This window comes from Podarcis gaigeae (assembly GCF_964106915.1).
Source record: "Podarcis gaigeae genome assembly, chromosome: 3".
NCBI lineage: Eukaryota > Metazoa > Chordata > Lepidosauria > Squamata > Lacertidae > Podarcis > Podarcis gaigeae.
Genome location: NC_139680.1, coordinates 71,627,914 through 71,646,023, shown reverse-complemented (window position 1 = coordinate 71,646,023; position 18,110 = coordinate 71,627,914). Strand labels below are relative to the sequence as shown.

The following is an 18,110-nucleotide window of genomic DNA, read 5'->3' as shown; positions in this document are numbered from 1 at the left end:
AATAAAACTCTCTTGAAGCAATCCTGGGTGTTCTTAGCACTAGATTCCATCATTCAGCAGGAATATTAAACGGTGGTATACACATGCTTTGACTATAACTTAAAAGCAGAAGAGATTTCACTTACATTTATATTCTGCTCCATAACCAAAGTTTCCCTGGCCATCTGACAATGATCAGTTAAAATATTCTAAAAATACAATTTAGAAATTTTAAAATGCAGAATGTGGCATTGAAAAGTATTAGGCAGCATAAGAATAAAACAATCCAATAGAATTCTCAACCAGTGCAACAGATCTAAAAGCAAAAACATTTGACTGGATTCAACTAACCTGGCGTGTTGGTGAAAGCCAGCAGAAGGACTCCAGCTAGTGCACAAGAGCTCCCCCCCCCAATGTTCCCTCCCAGAAGAAAATCTGCTCTGGAGGGTCAGGAGAACCAACAGAAGAATGTGGGGGTGGAGAGGAGACATGGTTCTGTCTGACAAGCAGAAATGCATGCATTGATGAAAAAACCCTCTTAGTGCCATGTTGAATTTCATCCATTAAACGCTGCTAAAGAGCCATTAAAAATCTGCTTAGAATTCTGGGGAAATAAGAATGTCCTCATATCAAAAAGGGTGTTATAGCCAACAAAGCCTTCTTCCTGGTAGCCAACTGCTTCACCTTATTTGGTGAGGGCACCTGGAGAAGGGTCTTCAGAGGTGACCTCATTGTCTGCGTAGCTATATGTGGGAGGAGGTGATCTATCAGCAAATGATGCAGGACTTAACCAGCACCATGAACTGAGCCAAGAAACACTGGGAGACAACTCTCGGAGGACAGGAGTAATGTCAGATTGCCCAGTCCCAGTTAACAAGCTTGCCACCCTATTATGGACTGACAAAAAATTCTAGACTGTTTTTGAAGCCAGCTCCACACAAAGTGCATTGTAATAAAATATTAACAAGAAGGTAGCAAGAACATGCATAACTGGCAAGGCTATCTCTACCTAGTTAAGTGTGAAGTTTATGACCCAAAGCTGATAAAAGGCACTGTGAGCTGGTAAGTCTATAATTCAAAGCTCACTAGGTAGGTAGCCTTAGGCAGACCATGTATCCCTGCACACGTGTAACTTGCTTATAGGCCATGTTCACAGACCAGAGTGGGGCCACATCTTTAGTCTTACTCCTGACTTTGGATTTTTAAAAGTAAACAAACATGCATTGTGAGCAATTGTCTGAATAGAATGGCAGAGTTGCAAGACGCTCCTTGTGCCTAGATGTTACTTCAGGATGGAATCTACACACATATAAACAATGCTGTGAAAATGCTTTTTTAAAAAAAGTTTTGAAAAATACATTGAATTTGGCATAGCTCACTGTTGCCGTCTTGTGTCACATTTGTATATTGCACTTTACAACACATTTAAAACGTTTTATTTGCAGCTGTGTAGCTGAGTCCCCTGACACCCAGTTGTACTACACATGAGCAATGCATAAATAAGGTACATCTCTCAGCCACAATACCCCCATCAGAATAATACTGACTTTACAAGTCAGTTGTTATAAGCATTATGAGTGTATATGAAGTGTTTTGAATGCTTTAGAAGCATTACATAAAAATATTATTATTGTAGAAATAACGATGATGAAGGAATAATTTTTTATTATTTGTGCTAAAACAAATGTTTCTTATCCACGCATTCACAGTGAGAAGCAGTAGTTAAGGAGTTATTCTAATTAGTTCTGTCCCCAGCAGAACTAATTATCACTTTTGTATTCAGTGTGTTTTCTGTTTGTGAAAACATGCAACTTACTCCCTCTAGGCGATTTGCTGCACTTGTTTCCGACACACCTTTGAAAAATATTTGTATCGTATTGCTCTTGCAACGTGAAGATAGGGAATGGATTTTTACAATGAAAAACTTGTAAGATCAGGAAAACCTTGCATGCTAAACTCAAAGTTATGAGGCGACCAGAGCTGCTTTTAAAAAAATTATTATTAAATGTAAGCTGTTGTTTTTCTAGTACAGTGTTTTGAAGATACTTGTTTTAGTCTCAGTGACTGTGGTACTGCATTATTATGCATAAACAGGACCGTGGACATCAATGGGCTTTAAGTAAGGGTAAGTGAGGACACAGAAATGACTCTGTACTGAATAATGACATTCTGTCACGTATGTTAACATTTTCTGTTTAAAATTCTACCATGTCTGTCAGGCTATTATTATTGCTTTCAGTTTATTTGTGTATTTGATTACTTCGGTACTCTCAGAACTGTGCTATTGTTTGCCACTGTTACCCGCTCGTTATCTTTAAAGTGAGAGTCTTTATTTTCATGCTGTAGAACAGGGATAGGGAACTTGCAGCTTTCCTGATGCTGTAGGATGCTAACTCACATCTTGGCCAGTATGATGGGAGCAATAGCCTCAAAACATCTGGAGATTTCCCATTCCTGCTGTACAAGTTGCAGACAGACATACTTGCTGGTTTGTCTGTTCAAAGCAGGCAAGAAACATTCCTAGTACAAACTTGTTTAGTACCAATTTTTTAAAGTTTGGTACGCTTCAGATGTTGTTGGGACTACAACTCCCATCAGCCACAGTCATGATGACCAGTGGTCATGGATGATGGGAGCTGTAGTTCAACAATATCAACAATGAAGCAGGGATGAATTGTGACGCACAAAACAGGTGGACCAGCTTTAGGAGGTTTGTCAGTACTCGCATGTGAGATTTTTGCCTTGTGTTTGAAACTTATGAAGGGAGCTTTTTGGCCATTTTTCTCTGGGAATAAATACTGTTTGAACTTGTGGGAAAGTCACATTTGAACCACTGAAGAGCAACAATGGTTCAAGCTCAGAATTGGGCCATCTCTGCTTAAGTAGCCAACTACATGTGTACCGTTTGCAGGCTTTATTTGTTTTTGCCAGTTGTAATTCCATGGAGTGAATCTGGTGACATTGCAGTGGGACATGGTATATTTTCATTAAGTACAATTCCTTTCCCTTGAAAAAAATCATCACAATACCTCCTTTATAAGTTTCCACTTTCTCTTTCCTTTCAGTGCAATAACTTGAGGTCTGTGGTTATATCCAAATCTTAACTACTCTGCTTGTATGTGTGTGCGTGTGTGTGCACGCGCATACTTGTCTCTATTCGTATGCTTTTCTTTGGAAGAAGAAATATATTTGGAAATAGCTCCTATTTTGTTTTGTTTTATGAGATGAATAGGGTACTCTCCAGGTCATGACCTTGCAGTGTGCTGCTGAGAGGAGTCCTAGTACACACCATCATTCAGCTGCTATCACACAGTGCTGTCTGGCAATGGCAGTTTCTTCACTCTTCGCTCTTTGCTCCCCCCCCCCCGCCTCCCACTTAGCAGTAGAGACTTGTGTATTGCCTTCAACCCACGTGCATCCACTATTGCTTCTTAGATCTATATCAATGGATAGCACACATGCAGGTGGGAGATGGAGTGGGAATAAGGCTGCCATACGTCCAGAATTTCCCGGACATAACTGGAACACAGCAGTCGGAAACAGTATCCAAGCGGAAATCACTTAAATGTGTGGGAAAATTCGGCAACCCTTGTCGGAAGCGCAACACCTTGTGTCCTGATTTTCACTTTTTTGAAATATAGTAAATGTCTGGTAATCTTTATTTTTAGATTCCCCCCCCCAATTTTTTTATGTGCCATCTGAAACTTGTTCAGACACATGTATCTGACATCACTGAAGTGTTGCTTTGTCAACTCAGTGCAATGTTTCCTCAAAAGTCTGTTTCTACTTTAACAAAACACACACTAATTAATGTATGTTTACATTAATTAAAGTTGTTGCTTTAATTAATATTTCTTCTTTTTTTATCCATTTACGGTAGTTACTTGTCTACTTGGCTTTCTCTCAAGGTCCTCCAGACACTTGGCCCTTCATATTTACACATTGGTTTTCATTTGCCAGTGGCTCAGCAACTGTTTGCCTACCTTTAGCTTTCTGCTCATGGGTTGATTTCATAGTGGTCAGTTAGTGGACTTTCATGCAATTTCTTACTTGCAGACTGCAGGCCTCTATTATATCTTTCTTTTATCACCTTTTGAATTATTGCAAAGTCTTCAGGCCAGGTGATTCTCATGTACATGGCACAACAGAGCTCATTCCTGATTGTCTTTTTTGTTATTTCCATAACTTTTCTCATTAAAATAGTCATAGTATAAACAGCAATGTTCTCTTTTTCAGGTTTGACAGATGAAAAAGTGAAGGCCTATCTTTCTCTCCATCCCCAGGTACTGGATGAATTTGTGTCAGAAAGTGTAAGTGCTGAAACAGTGGAAAAATGGCTGAGAAGGAAACACAACACAGAGGAAGGTAATATCTCAGTAACTTTTGGAATCATTTTCCTGATGATTGGGCTGATTCTGGAATTGTATTTCCATACATTTTTGAACATGCAGTAGTAGGAATAGAATCATAGAATCATGGAGTTGGAAGGGACCCCAGGGCTCATTTAGTCCAACCCCCTGCAATGCAGGAAACTCAGCTAAAGCACCCATGACAGATGACCATCCAACCTCTGCTTAAAAACCTCCAAGGAAGGAGAGTATGTCTCTTCCTCCTCCTTTCTGAGAAGTTATTTTGACTTACAAGCACAGCCATAAATCAACGGAGTTGGGCTTCCTTGTGCCTCTAGTGGGCAAAGGCAGGAGTAGCTATTACAAGAAGATAGGCTGTCCCCTCTTCAGTTTTTTGCTCTTGCCTCGATGAAGCAGTCGCATTGCCTTTGGCTCTTCTTATTTCATCATCTTGGGTTAGCTTATTCTTCCTCACTTCACTCTTTAACCCTCTTATTATTCTTATTCTTATTTCTTAAAAAAAGAAAAATTCTAGATCTCTCTCCCCCCTTTCCTGTTTCCCCTCTTCAGAAGAGGGAGAAGCAGGCAGCTTGCCTGGGGCGTTTACTCCTGGCTACAATTTTTATCTGATTTCACAGATCGTGGCTGTGGGCTGAGCTTGGCAGCAGCTAGGATGCTAGAAAGCTTCCTGGAAGCTCTGCAAGTGGCTGTGGCAGTGCTTGCCCCCTTTGCAGCTTTGGTTACAGATTGCATCCCTTTGGTACCAGAGGATTCTTACAGGCACAACTATGTTTGTCAAGATTCCCCCAACCCCCCCTGCAATCCATGACAGAAAGGGTTTCCTGACAAGGCCCAGATGAGCCCAGTGCTCCTGAGCAAGCAAAATCAGGCCTTTGGGACCCACTGCTTCCTTGCAGCAGTTGTGTGTGGTGACCTTCTGTTCCCTCATAAGACTCTTCCCTCTTTTAAAGGGTGAGATGGCCTCTTTGGGCTCACAGCAGTCCCTGATGGGCGATTGTGAGACCCAGCAGCCCCATAAGGCTTTGCTGAACACCAAGCATCTACAGTCTACTGCTAGTGTAGTGCAGAAGCAGTTTAGATGGGAAAAGCAGGAGAAGTGGACCCATCGTTCTAGAGACAACGTAAGACCAGTTACCCTTGTTCTCCCTGCTGTTTCCTGGCCACTGCATGTCTAGTTCAGTGCCCCAGAGGAAACTAGCTCAGCACAGGTTGTGACATAGGCTTGTCATTCCTCTCCTTCCTGGGCTTTGAGGATTATCTTTCTGCCCATCCTCCACTTCAACACAGGCCCAGAGATCTTCCTCTCTCTACCCCAGTCAAGATTAAAGCTGATGCCAAACTATTGATATTGTCCAAGAGGATGGACATCATGTTGTTAGCTTGTATCCTGGGTCTATGCATGTTGGCCTCACAATTCACTTCACAGGCCCAATTGCACGTGAGACCGCTTCAGTGGTTCCTCTTACCACACCAATGGTTGATTATCCACAGCAATCATCTCTATGTTCCAATCCCTCCACATTTACAAGAGAGCATGCACTGGTGGACCAAGGAGACCAACCTTTGGAAAGGTTTGGCTACCAAAGAACCATAACATCAGATACCAAGCCTACAAGACTGGGGAGCACATTGCGAGGGACAGTTAATCTCAGTGGACTTGACAGCCACCAAGTTCCAACACAGCGTCAAGTGGCTCAAACTCTCTGTAGCACAACTAGCCATTCAGTACTTCTGCTGTGGGTGCCTGCCCCATGTTCACCTTCAGTGAACCCTGGGCCCATTCAATGTGGACCTCTTTGCCTCCCATACTACTACTAGAGGTTCCAGGACCCAGGAGCAGAGGCCTGGGACATTCTGATATCACCATGGCCTCTTGGATTCCATTATGCTTTTCCTCTGGTGGTGATCCTACCAAGAATTCTGTACAAGATATGGGAACAGGCACAACTAGTCCTAGTGGTGCCCCTATTGGCCCCAGCGTCTTTGTTTCTTTGAGTTTCTAGTTCTGACAGTGATCACTGCATGGACACTCCCAATCCTACCAGACCTCATATCCCAGGGACCAGTATTCCACCCAGATCCGGCTTTAGAGTTTACTGGGATGCAATAAAAACTATGTGTAATTTAATATATTATTCACCACAGTCAATGTGATCTCTGTACTTGCTTGCCAAGACCATTGATGTCTGTTTTCATTTTATTGACATTTGCTCTTAAATTTTGATACAAGAACTTCATTACAAAGTGGGGGCGGTGGGAGCCTCTTGGACCTTCAAAGGTGACTCATCCGCCTGCATAAAACAGCCTCGCTTCTTCAAGGCTGCTTTCTCTCCGCAGAGGTGAGCACACCTCTATTGTCATAGAACAAAGCACTGTGATGAAACAGCCTCAGAAGATCCCTTGAGGGAATTCATCACTGAATGTTGAGCTGAGCAGCCTGCAGGAGCAAAGCAGGCACGGCACAAAGTAACAGTTCGGGTTGTCCTGTATATAGAGACATCTTAAACATCTTAAAGGCTTTTGCCCTTTCTGTGTTACAGTAAAGTGAAAGCTCTTAATTCTGTTTGGAGAGGTTGCTGCTATATAACATTAAATTCAGGGAGTTGTGGCAGGTATAAATTCATTTGGAAGAAAAGATAGGGAGTGCTACAGAGAAATGCGTGAAGAGAAAAACATTTTAGAGTTGCATTCTTTTTCTTCTATGTATTTCAGAGATGAAATGAACATGTCACATGAAATAATATAATTTCCATGCTTTTTTCTAGTTACATGTTTAATTATTTTCTCCACTGAGTGTTTTTTTATTATGCTGATAGCTCAGTTGGTTAGAGTGTGGTGTTAATAATGCCAAGGTCACAGATTCGATCCCCGTAAGGGACAGCTGCATATTCCTGCATTGCAGGAGGTTGGACTAGATGATCTTCAGGGTCTCTTCCAACTCAGTTATTCTGTTCTGTTCTGTTGTGTTCTGTTCTGTTCTACCATGAATCTTTACCACAGCATTCATCCCTTTGTCCCACTCCTTTTCCACTCTTTAGTGCTAAATGAGAGCAAATCTCAATCTGGAGAGAACCTGAATTGCCATTTGCTCTGAATGAGTGCTAAAGAGTGGTTTTCCCTGGGGGGAAAGCAGCAGGACAAGAGGAAGTGCGGATAAGCCCTTAGGAAAAAGGTAGAGTATTATTCAAAACAGATTTGTTCAAATATCCTGAAGAAATAAAGGAATGCATTTTCTTGTCATTTTTCCAGTGCTCGTGTTTGTCCAGAGGACATTTGAACATTTGCTCAGTGTCATATTTTCAGTCCCTAGAGTACAGTGCATAAAATACGTCTTTAGTACAAATGTACGTATGTTGTAGTTACAGTAGGGTTCCTTCGGAGAGAATGAAATAGTTCCCTTGACGTAAATCTGTTCTACATTGGATTCCTGCTCTCTCCCATGTGGTAACCTATCATTTCTACTGCTAATGATCCCCTTACCCTTGTTGACGTTAGCAGACAATTCCCAAGGGGTATTTCCTTTTGTTTCTCTTGTCAGCTGGTCTGAAAAGAGGGAACTGTTCAGTCTTGACTTTTCTGCAGATGTTGAGGATTGCATTGCAAAGTTCAGCAAAAGTCTGTTTGTTTTCAATGTACTCAAGAACACAGAAACCAAGTGAGCCAGTGAGCCAATATATTTTATATTCTGTGGCAGATTAACATTAGGAGGAGAGAAGTTACAGGAATTTACTCTCGTTTTTAATCATGCAGGATTATTGTTTCATGGTTATTTTGTTTTGGCTTTATTTGTATAAAGGAACCTCAATGCATACAGGTGGAAAAAAAGATACATCAGTCAGAACATCACATTGATTAGTGAGGAAAAGCAACCATTTGCATTCAGCTTGAAATCTTTCCAAACATTGTACAGTATATCGAAAACAAAACACAGAGACTGTTACAATTTGTTCTTATGTGACTGAGCCAAATCTGTAGACTTTGGCTGGTCTGTAAAACACCAGTTCACAGCAACTTGAAACTCCCCTAGGTATTGCCCCATCCCATAAGCATGTCCTCAATTTTAAAATTCATAATTCCATATATATTGGTGGGTTAGTAATCTGGCAGGCAGGCTCCAAAGAGTGTGCAGCAGAGACAGAGGACCAGGGGAGTGACCCAGGAGAGGGGGGCCAGTGATTTATGGGGTGTCACACCACCTGCAAGGCAGGAGCCAGGGAAGTGAGACTGAGGGCATTTGAAGGTGGAGGAAGGTGCACAGGATGTGGCGGAAGAAGAAGGGATGGATCTGGTGTGGGATGGATTAGAAGATTCTTCAGCTTCCCCATCCCACTGTCTCCTAGAACCAGGAGGGGCTTGAAAAGGGAAGAGCAGCGATGACTTCCATGCAGGAGAAGTCTCATGCTGTGGGCATGCAACCTGTCAGAGGAAGGTATATAAGGCAGGGGAGGGGAGTGGCCCCACTGTTGCTGCACCTGCTCCATAGGGCAGACCTGTGGACAGTTGCCTAGAGGCTAAGAGCACTGTGGAAGCTGCTGTAAGTGCTTCTCTTGCCAATAAAGAGTTAATTATTAGACATGTGTCTTCCTTCTCTGGACCAGGCTGTGTCAGCACTCAGTTGGTGCAGTGTTGCTAGAGAAAGCACAAGAAAACTTCTCAGCTCTATTCCACCAATATATTTCATGTGTCTTGTTTAAGGCAGAAGGTTAAAGAGCCAGACCACCCTTAGCCTGGCGCTCATGGTGGCCTAGGCAGAAGGTGGGCAGGGAAGAAAATGCCCCTTCACTGTGCCAGTTCTCAGAATGGGGCAGCAAAGAAGTCTGGATCAGACCCACTGCTGTCATATGATGTCAGCATGTCTTTCCCCAAAATGCCTCATACCGGGAGGTTTCCTATGCCTGCTGCTGGTGGGGCTGCAGCCTCTGGTAACTTCCACTTGCCCATTGTTTGGCTGGGTGCACCAGGGAAGAATGTCATGGAAATTTGCAATTCCGATTTCATACTATCTTACCAGTGCCTTTAGCAGCATTGAGGTGCCATAAGATGGACATGTGCCCAAGGGTCTGGATTGTAGATTCAGGGAGCATAGAAGTGTGACTTTTCCCCCAGTGCAAGCTGCAAATATGAGCCATAGATTAATATGTTGAATAGCTTTGAATTCTTAAAACTTGCCAAAATTAAGTATTCTACTGAAAATAAGGATGTGGAATAAAACAATTCGAAATATATTGTGATGTAATAGACACTGAAAGCAGCAGTAGGATTATTTAACGTTGGAATTTTTTTGAAAATTAAAATTATCCCGAACTTTCCAGGAGCATCTAATTGTTTGCTTCCTTTTCTTACAGATGTTTCGACTCCTAAGCATATCAGCAGGGTAAGTACCGTACAGGTGTGTCTCCGTTCCCCAGAACATAAAACTGTCCAAGCAGCCTTCTGTTGATTTGAAATGAATTTCCTGATGAGTTGCACTTCATTCATTGAATTAGCTCCAGAGAAATTGCTGGTGAGCACACTAACAACTTTCAGACCAATTAAAATACCATTCAGAGCCTTAAGAAGTAAATAAGGACATGGTACATTGCAACCAAATGTATTGAAACTGTGATTAGGGATGTGTGAGCCACCCCCAGCTTGCCCTGGAAATTAAGCAAGTTTGAAAAAACAAAAATCCCCTATTACTTAAGTTTCATCACTCTTTCCATCCTCTTGCCTTGCATTGTGAAAACTTCCTCCTCCCTCCTCCCTCCTTCCAACCTGCAAAAAAGCCTTCCTTTGAGGAAGGGGGAATGGCTAGCAGGTGTGGAGGGCAGAAAAGGCCCCTTGGAGGCTGGATCCTAGTCTATTTGAGTGCGGAGTGTGCATTTCCATCTCTCACCTTTCAGATACTTGTTTTAGCTCTAGCTGTGGCAGCTGGTTCTCTCTTGTGTTTTCTAAGTTTTTCAAGAGGAAATCATTTGCATTGTAGAAGGAACATGAGATAAGGGATGGCTTAGGCAGCCACCATTTCTCTAGGGCCTTTTCAGTACTGGCCCTGACTTGGTAGAACGCTCTGTCACAAGAGACTAGGGCCCTGTGGGTCTTGACATCTTTCTGCAGGGCCTGCAAGACAGAGCTGTTCCCCCTGGCCTTTGGTTTGGACTCAGTCTGACCCTTATGGTTTTGATCTATTTTAGAATGAGGCTGCATTTTAAATTGCATTTTAACCTGTATTTTAAATTGGTTTTTCCCCCTATTATGTTTTTACTGTAATTTTACTGGTGTTAGCCGCCCTGAGCCTGGCTCTGGCTGGGGAGGGTGGGGTATAAATAAAATTTATTATTATTTATTTAAACTGCCCTGCTCAAACCGTTGTACTCTGGATCTGTGCATACTTCACAGGCACTAGGTTGGGGCAAAAGCAGCTGGGGGAGTTCCAGGGGTAACATGCCTGGTTAAAAACTTCCTTTCCCCCCTCCCAATCCCTTGTCAGCAAATCACCCCCTTCCAAGAGCATTTTGCAGTATAGAAGGAATGTCAGGTTAATGTCACACATGGCTGCAATGTAGTGTGCCGTTTCCCCCTAAATAATCCACACTGCTTTTGTTAACTTTGAATGAGGCTATTGTGTGTTCCAGAGTGCTGCTGTGAATACAGAAATCCCAGTGTATAATTCAAGGGCTCTCTGAATCACAGCCAGAAAAATTAATATTTCCAGATTTCTCATGCAATTGCATATGGAGCAACATTTGAATCTATTAGGCTTAGCTAAGGAATGAGTGACACCAAATAGGTACCCAATCCTAAGTGATCTTCCTGAACTTTGTAACAAAGAACTGTACAAATTGTAACATTGGAAGGGACCTTGAGAGCCATCTAGTCCAACCTCTTGCAATGCTGGAATTCTTTGCCTATTGTTGGGCTCAAACTCAGAACCCTGAGATTAAGCTATCCTGAATTGCTTATAATTGGGTATCTACATGATATATGATTTTATGTATACTTGTGAAGGTAAAATTGGTGCTGATCCTTTACCATGTAAAGGTCTGATTAGTTTCTGAACTGAGACCTGCTAAAGTTATTTTTGGTTGTTGTGATTTACAGAACATATTCCTTTCAAATGCCAACTTGAAACATTGATAAGAAGAAATGGTATGCTGGAAATGTTGCAACATTGTAAACCATTTCCCAAATTATGCATATTGTGAGCAAATCACTGAATAAAAAGCATCTTATTGTTTTGAAAAGTAGTTCATTGATGGAAATGCCTTAAATTATTAAAAGTTTTAAAATGGAAATGTACTTAAAATTTTCTAGCTAAACCATTTCCCTGTGTGCCATAAAAACCTGACTAACAGTAAAAAGAAAAACTAGACTCTTAGTTCTTATTAAATCAGAGTGTCCTGCCATAATTTCTGGAGTGAGTTTGTCCAAGCAGTCTTTGTTCTACTGGTATGATATCACTGTCAATCTGAGCTGTAGGAGTCCTACTGTATGAATGCGCTTAATCACAATATAATATGCAGCCCCTCAAAAATGGAAAATACTTTCATGAGATTTTCTTTGCAACACACCTCTGCTCTTTCCAAGTAGAATGTTTTTGCATTTTCTGATTGATGAGTCAGGGAGTGGAAATTGCAGACATTTTCCCTTCCTTTCTTACCATGCTATAATCCCCTCTTTTTATTTATTTCTCCCATCTTAGCACAGAGCTTTCTAGACTACAGGTGGATCTCAGTTCACCTCTAAGGATTAGTTAGGGAAATATCAACATGAGGTGTTATTTTTCTGTAATTTTTGCAGTCATTTTAAGAAATACACATCCCACCTGATGCTGGTAATTTCAGATGCAGCTGTGTGAAATTCAGCCATTGAATGCTGCATGTATTTTATTTCCTGTAGTTCCAGCTCTTTCCCCCTATGCCAAACTGAAGATAGCACTAGGAAAACTGTTGAAGTACTTCACTGATTGCTGTGGCATGCTTTCAATAAAACATTGCCATCTGTTGCTAGTAGTCCTCTCATGCGTTGCTGCTGTATCTCTTCAAGAGCACATGGACACTATAAATGTTTACACTTTCTGGCTTCTTCAGGGGATCATGGGAATTGTACTTCTGTGAAGTGAAGTGTTATTGTTTCCTAACCGTTGTGCTATGCTGTGTTGTGCTGGAGGAAATTACAACAGTGAGGCTGAAACATTCACAACAACTGACTGCAATCCTATATACACTGGTAGTAACACCCATTGAAATTTATGCATAGGATAGTTCCATCAAGCAGGCTTAGGTTTTGCCGTCTTTGTGAGAAAATATTGAAGACATATCATGGAGGAGAATGCATATATATTTTGAGAGAGACAAGTTGCTCATTTGGCAGTATGTGCTTGCTCACATTTCTTCCTTGGCATTCAGCCATATTTAGACTTGGTTACATGTGCCCTGTGGGTGTAGAATCTTCTGCTGTTGTGTATTATACATTAGAAGATGTGCACTTTTAAGTTATACTTGTCATTCAGCTCATCATCCTCAGTAAGTTATCCATAATGCATTTACTTGGGGTTTTCTTCCATAACTTTCAGCTGGCTATTTGTCTAACTCTTAATCTGAAGCTGAAATGTGAGAGCATAAGGCAGGAGTGTGTTGCCCTAGGGCTTCATGTGGCCTCAGTCTAATTTCATGCATCCCTTGACATGGCAGGAAGAGAGAGAAAAGGGGATGAAAACAGAGAGGAATGGAATGTCCAGGGATTTGTGTTTGACCCCCCCCCCCTCCACCAACTGAACTGGGAGGAGAAGGAGTGGTGACTCTATGGCTGGCTGATGGGCAAGTCATAGACAGAAAGACATGGAAATTATACTTTACTAATGTATTGCCTTGGCAATATGGAAATTTAAATTATGGTATTTTATTTCTCAGTACTATATATATATATAAGTTGAAGACCATTTTCTGCTTTATCTGAAAATTTATCCTAAGCTCTAAATTTAGAATTGTAATAACGCTCCCTCTGTCTTGCTCTCATTAGCCTTTAAATGAAAACAGCACCTTTTTAAAACTTAAAAATGTCACTTTTTAAATACTCTTTGTTCTGCTGTCAAGTGTAAAAAGCACTCTTAATTTCATTTTATGATCTAATATTTCAGGTCCTTCACTCCTTTATCATTGTTAAGAAATGCAAAGAGGAACTTTTTCATGTAGTTATGAATAGCAAAGAAATTACCTTGAAAGTGTGGTTTAAATCATCTAAAAAATGGAAGCTTTTTAAAATATATATATAAATGTTTTAATACACACACACACACACACACACACACGTACACACACATTTAGGCTGTTTAAAATTGAACAAGTAGTTTAAAATTTTGTGCTCAGAAAGAATACTGTTCTTTTATTCTTTTACATGGATAGCTGAATTAGTTTAAGAAATTTTCACTTAATTTACAATTAGTTTTGACTATATTTGTTCATGTTAGATGTTAGTTTGCAGTTGAACCATGCACAGTTCAAAGAATTTGTGATCCTTGCTTTTAAAGAATCATAGGTTAATAGTTTTCAATATAAACCTGATATGGAAGTTCTGCCATGTAAGAAATCAATATATTGATTCTTCAGTTAGCATTGCCAAAATGTTTATCTGTGCAGGGCCTACACACTGTAGGCAAACATAATTGGTTGGATCCAGTCTGTGGTCTACACTGAGCTAAGTGCAGTTCTGCAGGGTTTTCAGCCTTACCTGGAGATGCCAGAGATTAATCCTGGAATATTCTGCATGCAAAGCATGGGCCCTGCCACTGAGCTATGAGAGTTCTTTCTTTCTTCCTTCCTTCCTTCCTTCCTTCCTTCCTTCCTTTCTTTCTTTCTTTCTTTAAATTATTATTATTATTATTATTATTTACTTCTGTTGTGCTAATAGAAAAGGAGAGTATCTTTAGGTTGTTGTGTTTCACCATTCCCTGACTTCCTTCTCCTTAAGCATTGACTTCACTTTCTCTTTTGGGTTTTCTGTTGCTTTAGATTAACCAACTACTACTGCTGCTGCTGTATTAATAATTTTTATTAAAATTTAAACAATAAGAACACCAAACCTATTTCCAAAATAGGAGCTGTAAAACACCAAAACAAATAACATCTGATCATATTGATTTTTCATAAAAGTTTTAATAGTTCTTCAATATGTGCTTGTTTTTCAATAGTACCAGAATCCTGATATCCAAGCAGTGGTATATGACCTGAACGGCTTTATAGAGCAGCGGATGGATATAGGAGGGCACAATCAACTGCTCTTATATGAATTGAGTAGCATCATTCGAATGGGTAAGAAAACATTTATTATGTTTATTATGATGGATCCAAGATTCAAAGGCAGAAATATACAGTAAATGCTTCTGTATTTGACTGAATTACTAAACAAGCAGTGCACTTAAGGCTTAATGTTGGAAAGGTACTTTCAAATGTTTCAGAGTATAGAATATCTTCCAGTATTTGGCCAAGGAGTGCATTCTGGGATTCCCCCTTTTCTTCCTAATGTCTCAACAAATGAAACTGATTTGTAAAAATGTTACATGGAAAAAATGCGAGAGAGAGAGACATAGCACATACTTTTGTAAATCAAGAAAATATTTAATAAAAATACATTTAAAAAAGAGTACTTAAGAAAACAAACACAGTATTGCATTTTTTCCAGTTTTTCAAAGAAAATCAGTCCCTTACCCACTGAAACCTCTGGAAGAAAACTATTTCCCCCTCATATAATAATAATAATATAATAATAATAATTTATTCTTTGTACCCTACCCATCTGGCTGGGTTACCCCAGCCACTTTGGGCATCTTCCAACAAAGATTAAAAATACATTAAAATGTCACACATTAAAAACTTCCCTGACCTTCAGATGTCTTCTAAATGTCAGGTACTTGTTTATTTCCTTGACTTCTGATGGGAGGGCATTCCACAAGGCAGGCACCACTACCGAGAAGCCTCTCTGCCTGGTTCTCTGTAGCTTTGCTTCTCACAGTGAGAGAACCGCCAGAAGGCCCTCAGCGCTGGACCTCAGTGTCCGGGCTGAACGATGGGGGCGGAGACGCTGCTTCATGGTTTCAAAATTGCAAAAAAACAAAAAAACAAAAAACAAAACAAAAAAAACCCCACATCCACCCACCTCTCTCTCTTAACTGAGGACTACATATCTACAGAGCCTCTTGCCTACAGAGGCTACATGTGCATTTCTCCCTGCTCTCCCAGATGCTTCTCACCCACCCCCCTCTCACACATGCGTGTCTGCAGGAATTTTTCCAGCAGGAGTATTTTCAGCAGAGGATAAAATAAAACACCGAAAGCATGGATCAGGCTGATTTCCCATGGAAAAAATGTGAAGAATGGTATCTGTGTTTTGCCTTCTATCTCAGGTTCTAAAAATACTAGAAACATATATAAAGGAAATAAAAGAAAGCTTGGCATCTAGGGATTATGGTTTATCCTAGGGTCACCAAAGAAAGGCCTTCACCCACATGCACCAGATCAGCAACCCCTGGTTTAGAGGGCAGTTGTGAAAAGTAGTTCACTGGGCGAGGTCGAAAATGGTTCATTGCATTGCACTTAGAGGGAAAAAATGAAATACAAACGACACCAATAAGTATAATTAGTAATAGGTGGAGCAAATTATTTTTGCATAACAATTTTGTTCACATTTTCATTTTGCTCTTACCTTTTTTTCGGCAATGCAAAGAAGAATGGGAATCAAGGCAGGTTGAAAAAGATTGCAGGTTGGTAACAGGAGCTGGTGGAATAATTAGTGATAAGACAAGACTGATGGCTTTGATGGTAACTATACAAGACATTGAAAATCTCCCCCCTAGACCCGCCCCCCCCCCCACTGGAAGGTCTTTCTAGCTTTCAAAGTTTTGTCCTGTATTTTCAGTTTATACTTAGACCGTTATTCACTCACGGAACAAAACAAGACCATTGTATAATTTGTTCTGTCCATAGCTAGGAGCTTAGAAATAGAACGTTTTAACATATATTTTGTGCCAAATTCCATTGAGAACATATTTTATGTAAAGAGCATCACAGATGAATGTAATTCCTAAAGTGATTTTGTGTTATTAATAAACTTCGTTTTTAGTGAAGTATAGTTTAGTATAGTTCTTCATATAAGTTTAATAAAGAAAGCTAGCTGGGCATGCCCTATATAACCTCAGCAAGTATATCAGTCTTTTCCTTAATGTTTTAATTGTTCTTTGGCAGCTACAAATGCTGATGGATTTGCACTGTATTTCCTGGGTGAATGCAATAATGTAAGTATGTAAAGCTATGTAAAGAACTCCCATCTGCAATGTACTGTAGAAGGTTTAACAGGGGTTAACCAGCTATGCATTGATTATGAGATGTGGTTCTGTAAATGCAGCTAACAATCTGTATTGATGAACAAATTGGTCTCTGCTGACCTACCAAAAGAATCTCCATTAATTAATAGCTTTGTTTAAATTTGTATTACTAAACCATAAAAGGTAATGGGTTGACTTCTTGCTACTGCCCTAAGTACACATACTAGAGAGTAAGTTCCATTGAACTCTGTGGGATAGGCCTCTGAGTTTAGGACTACTGCTGTTTTCCTTTGATTGTGAAAATTCCAAATTTTTCCATTTCTTTTCTTCATTAACATGGTCCATCCCTTATCCTGGGGCTCATAAGTTACCTTAGGGGTATTTTTTGAGAAAAACTATGGATTGTTTTTGTGAAAGACCAAGCAGGTGGTTTTCTCTGGATCACTTTGTCTACATCCTTGTTGATATCTTCAGATGATGTTAATAACCTACGTAGCATGGTCTTTTGCAAAAAACATGTTTCCTTTTATATACCCTATTTATCCACAGATCTAACAATTCTGTAATTAAAAGTGCTTGCCTCTAATTAAATTATGCTTCATAGGCCAACATCTTGTAGGAAGGCTTATTTTAATTTTGTTTAATCCCCTCCCCCCATGAATTCACATTTAAGTCCTTGAAGAACTATTGGGTATATGCCCTCTAGTGACACCAGTCTATTGGAGTTTGATAGTTGATAACTTCTTCCTTTGTAAGAATTATTGTGAGTATTACCTCCCTGACAAACGGATGAGAATAGCAATGTAGCTATGAGTGGCTATGTAGTGGCTTGCGGGGTGCTGTAGGCATGACTATGTTGCTGACTTGGCTTCTCAACACCACATGTGGCTTCCAGTTGCTGAGATAAGGAGGGGCCAGGCGCCGTGGAGCTTAGCAGAGTCAATCTTAAGCTTCTACTATTACATTCACACTGTGCTGAGCTCCCCACTGCCTTGGTCCTTTTCCTCCTAGTGATGGGCAGCAGTGTGTGGCATTGGGAACCCAGATCAGCAACATGGCCCTGTCAGCCACTGCTGGGTAGGTTTCACCTTTCCATATGTGTTGACATGATACATTTACTCTGAAAACGGTAGTAAGAAGCCAGAGAAACAATACATGCATATGCTTTAAGGTGAATTTATTATGCTCTTATTCTAGAATACAAAACATTGAATTCTTACTTAATTCTACACAATGCGCAGTGCCACCTAGTGACTCTGCTAAACATTTTATGCCATGGAATAGCTTATACAGTAGCTGTCCCTTACTGAACCTAGTAATGGGAATTACTGTATTTCTTATGGGTTGAATTCAGAGAACTGCAAGTGGAACTCTATTCATATAGCAGGACTTTATTGGAACCTCCTCTGCACTGCAACTTCTTCAGCTCCCCAAAGCCACTCTTGGGGGCTGTGGAGCTTTCC

At 40.5% G+C, this 18,110-nt stretch overlaps 1 protein-coding gene across 21 annotated transcripts in view; it reads left to right on the top strand.

Annotated features, from left to right (window-relative positions):
- PDE10A (phosphodiesterase 10A) overlaps positions 1–18,110 on the top strand; it is a 188,043-nt gene that overhangs the window by 131,274 nt on the left and 38,659 nt on the right. For 17 of the 21 annotated variants that reach the window (XM_083732274.1, XM_083732271.1, XM_083732289.1 and 14 more), the window contains 4 exons: positions 4,216–4,344; positions 9,695–9,723; positions 14,518–14,638; positions 16,568–16,617. In XM_083732274.1, coding sequence (XP_083588400.1) covers positions 4,216–4,344; positions 9,695–9,723; positions 14,518–14,638; positions 16,568–16,617 — 329 coding nt within the window. Of the gene's footprint in view, positions 1–4,215; positions 4,345–6,769; positions 6,962–9,694; positions 9,724–14,517; positions 14,639–16,567; positions 16,618–18,110 lie in introns of those variants that run through there. The other 4 variants (XM_083732277.1, XM_083732282.1, XM_083732278.1 and 1 more) reach the window with 3 other exon arrangements.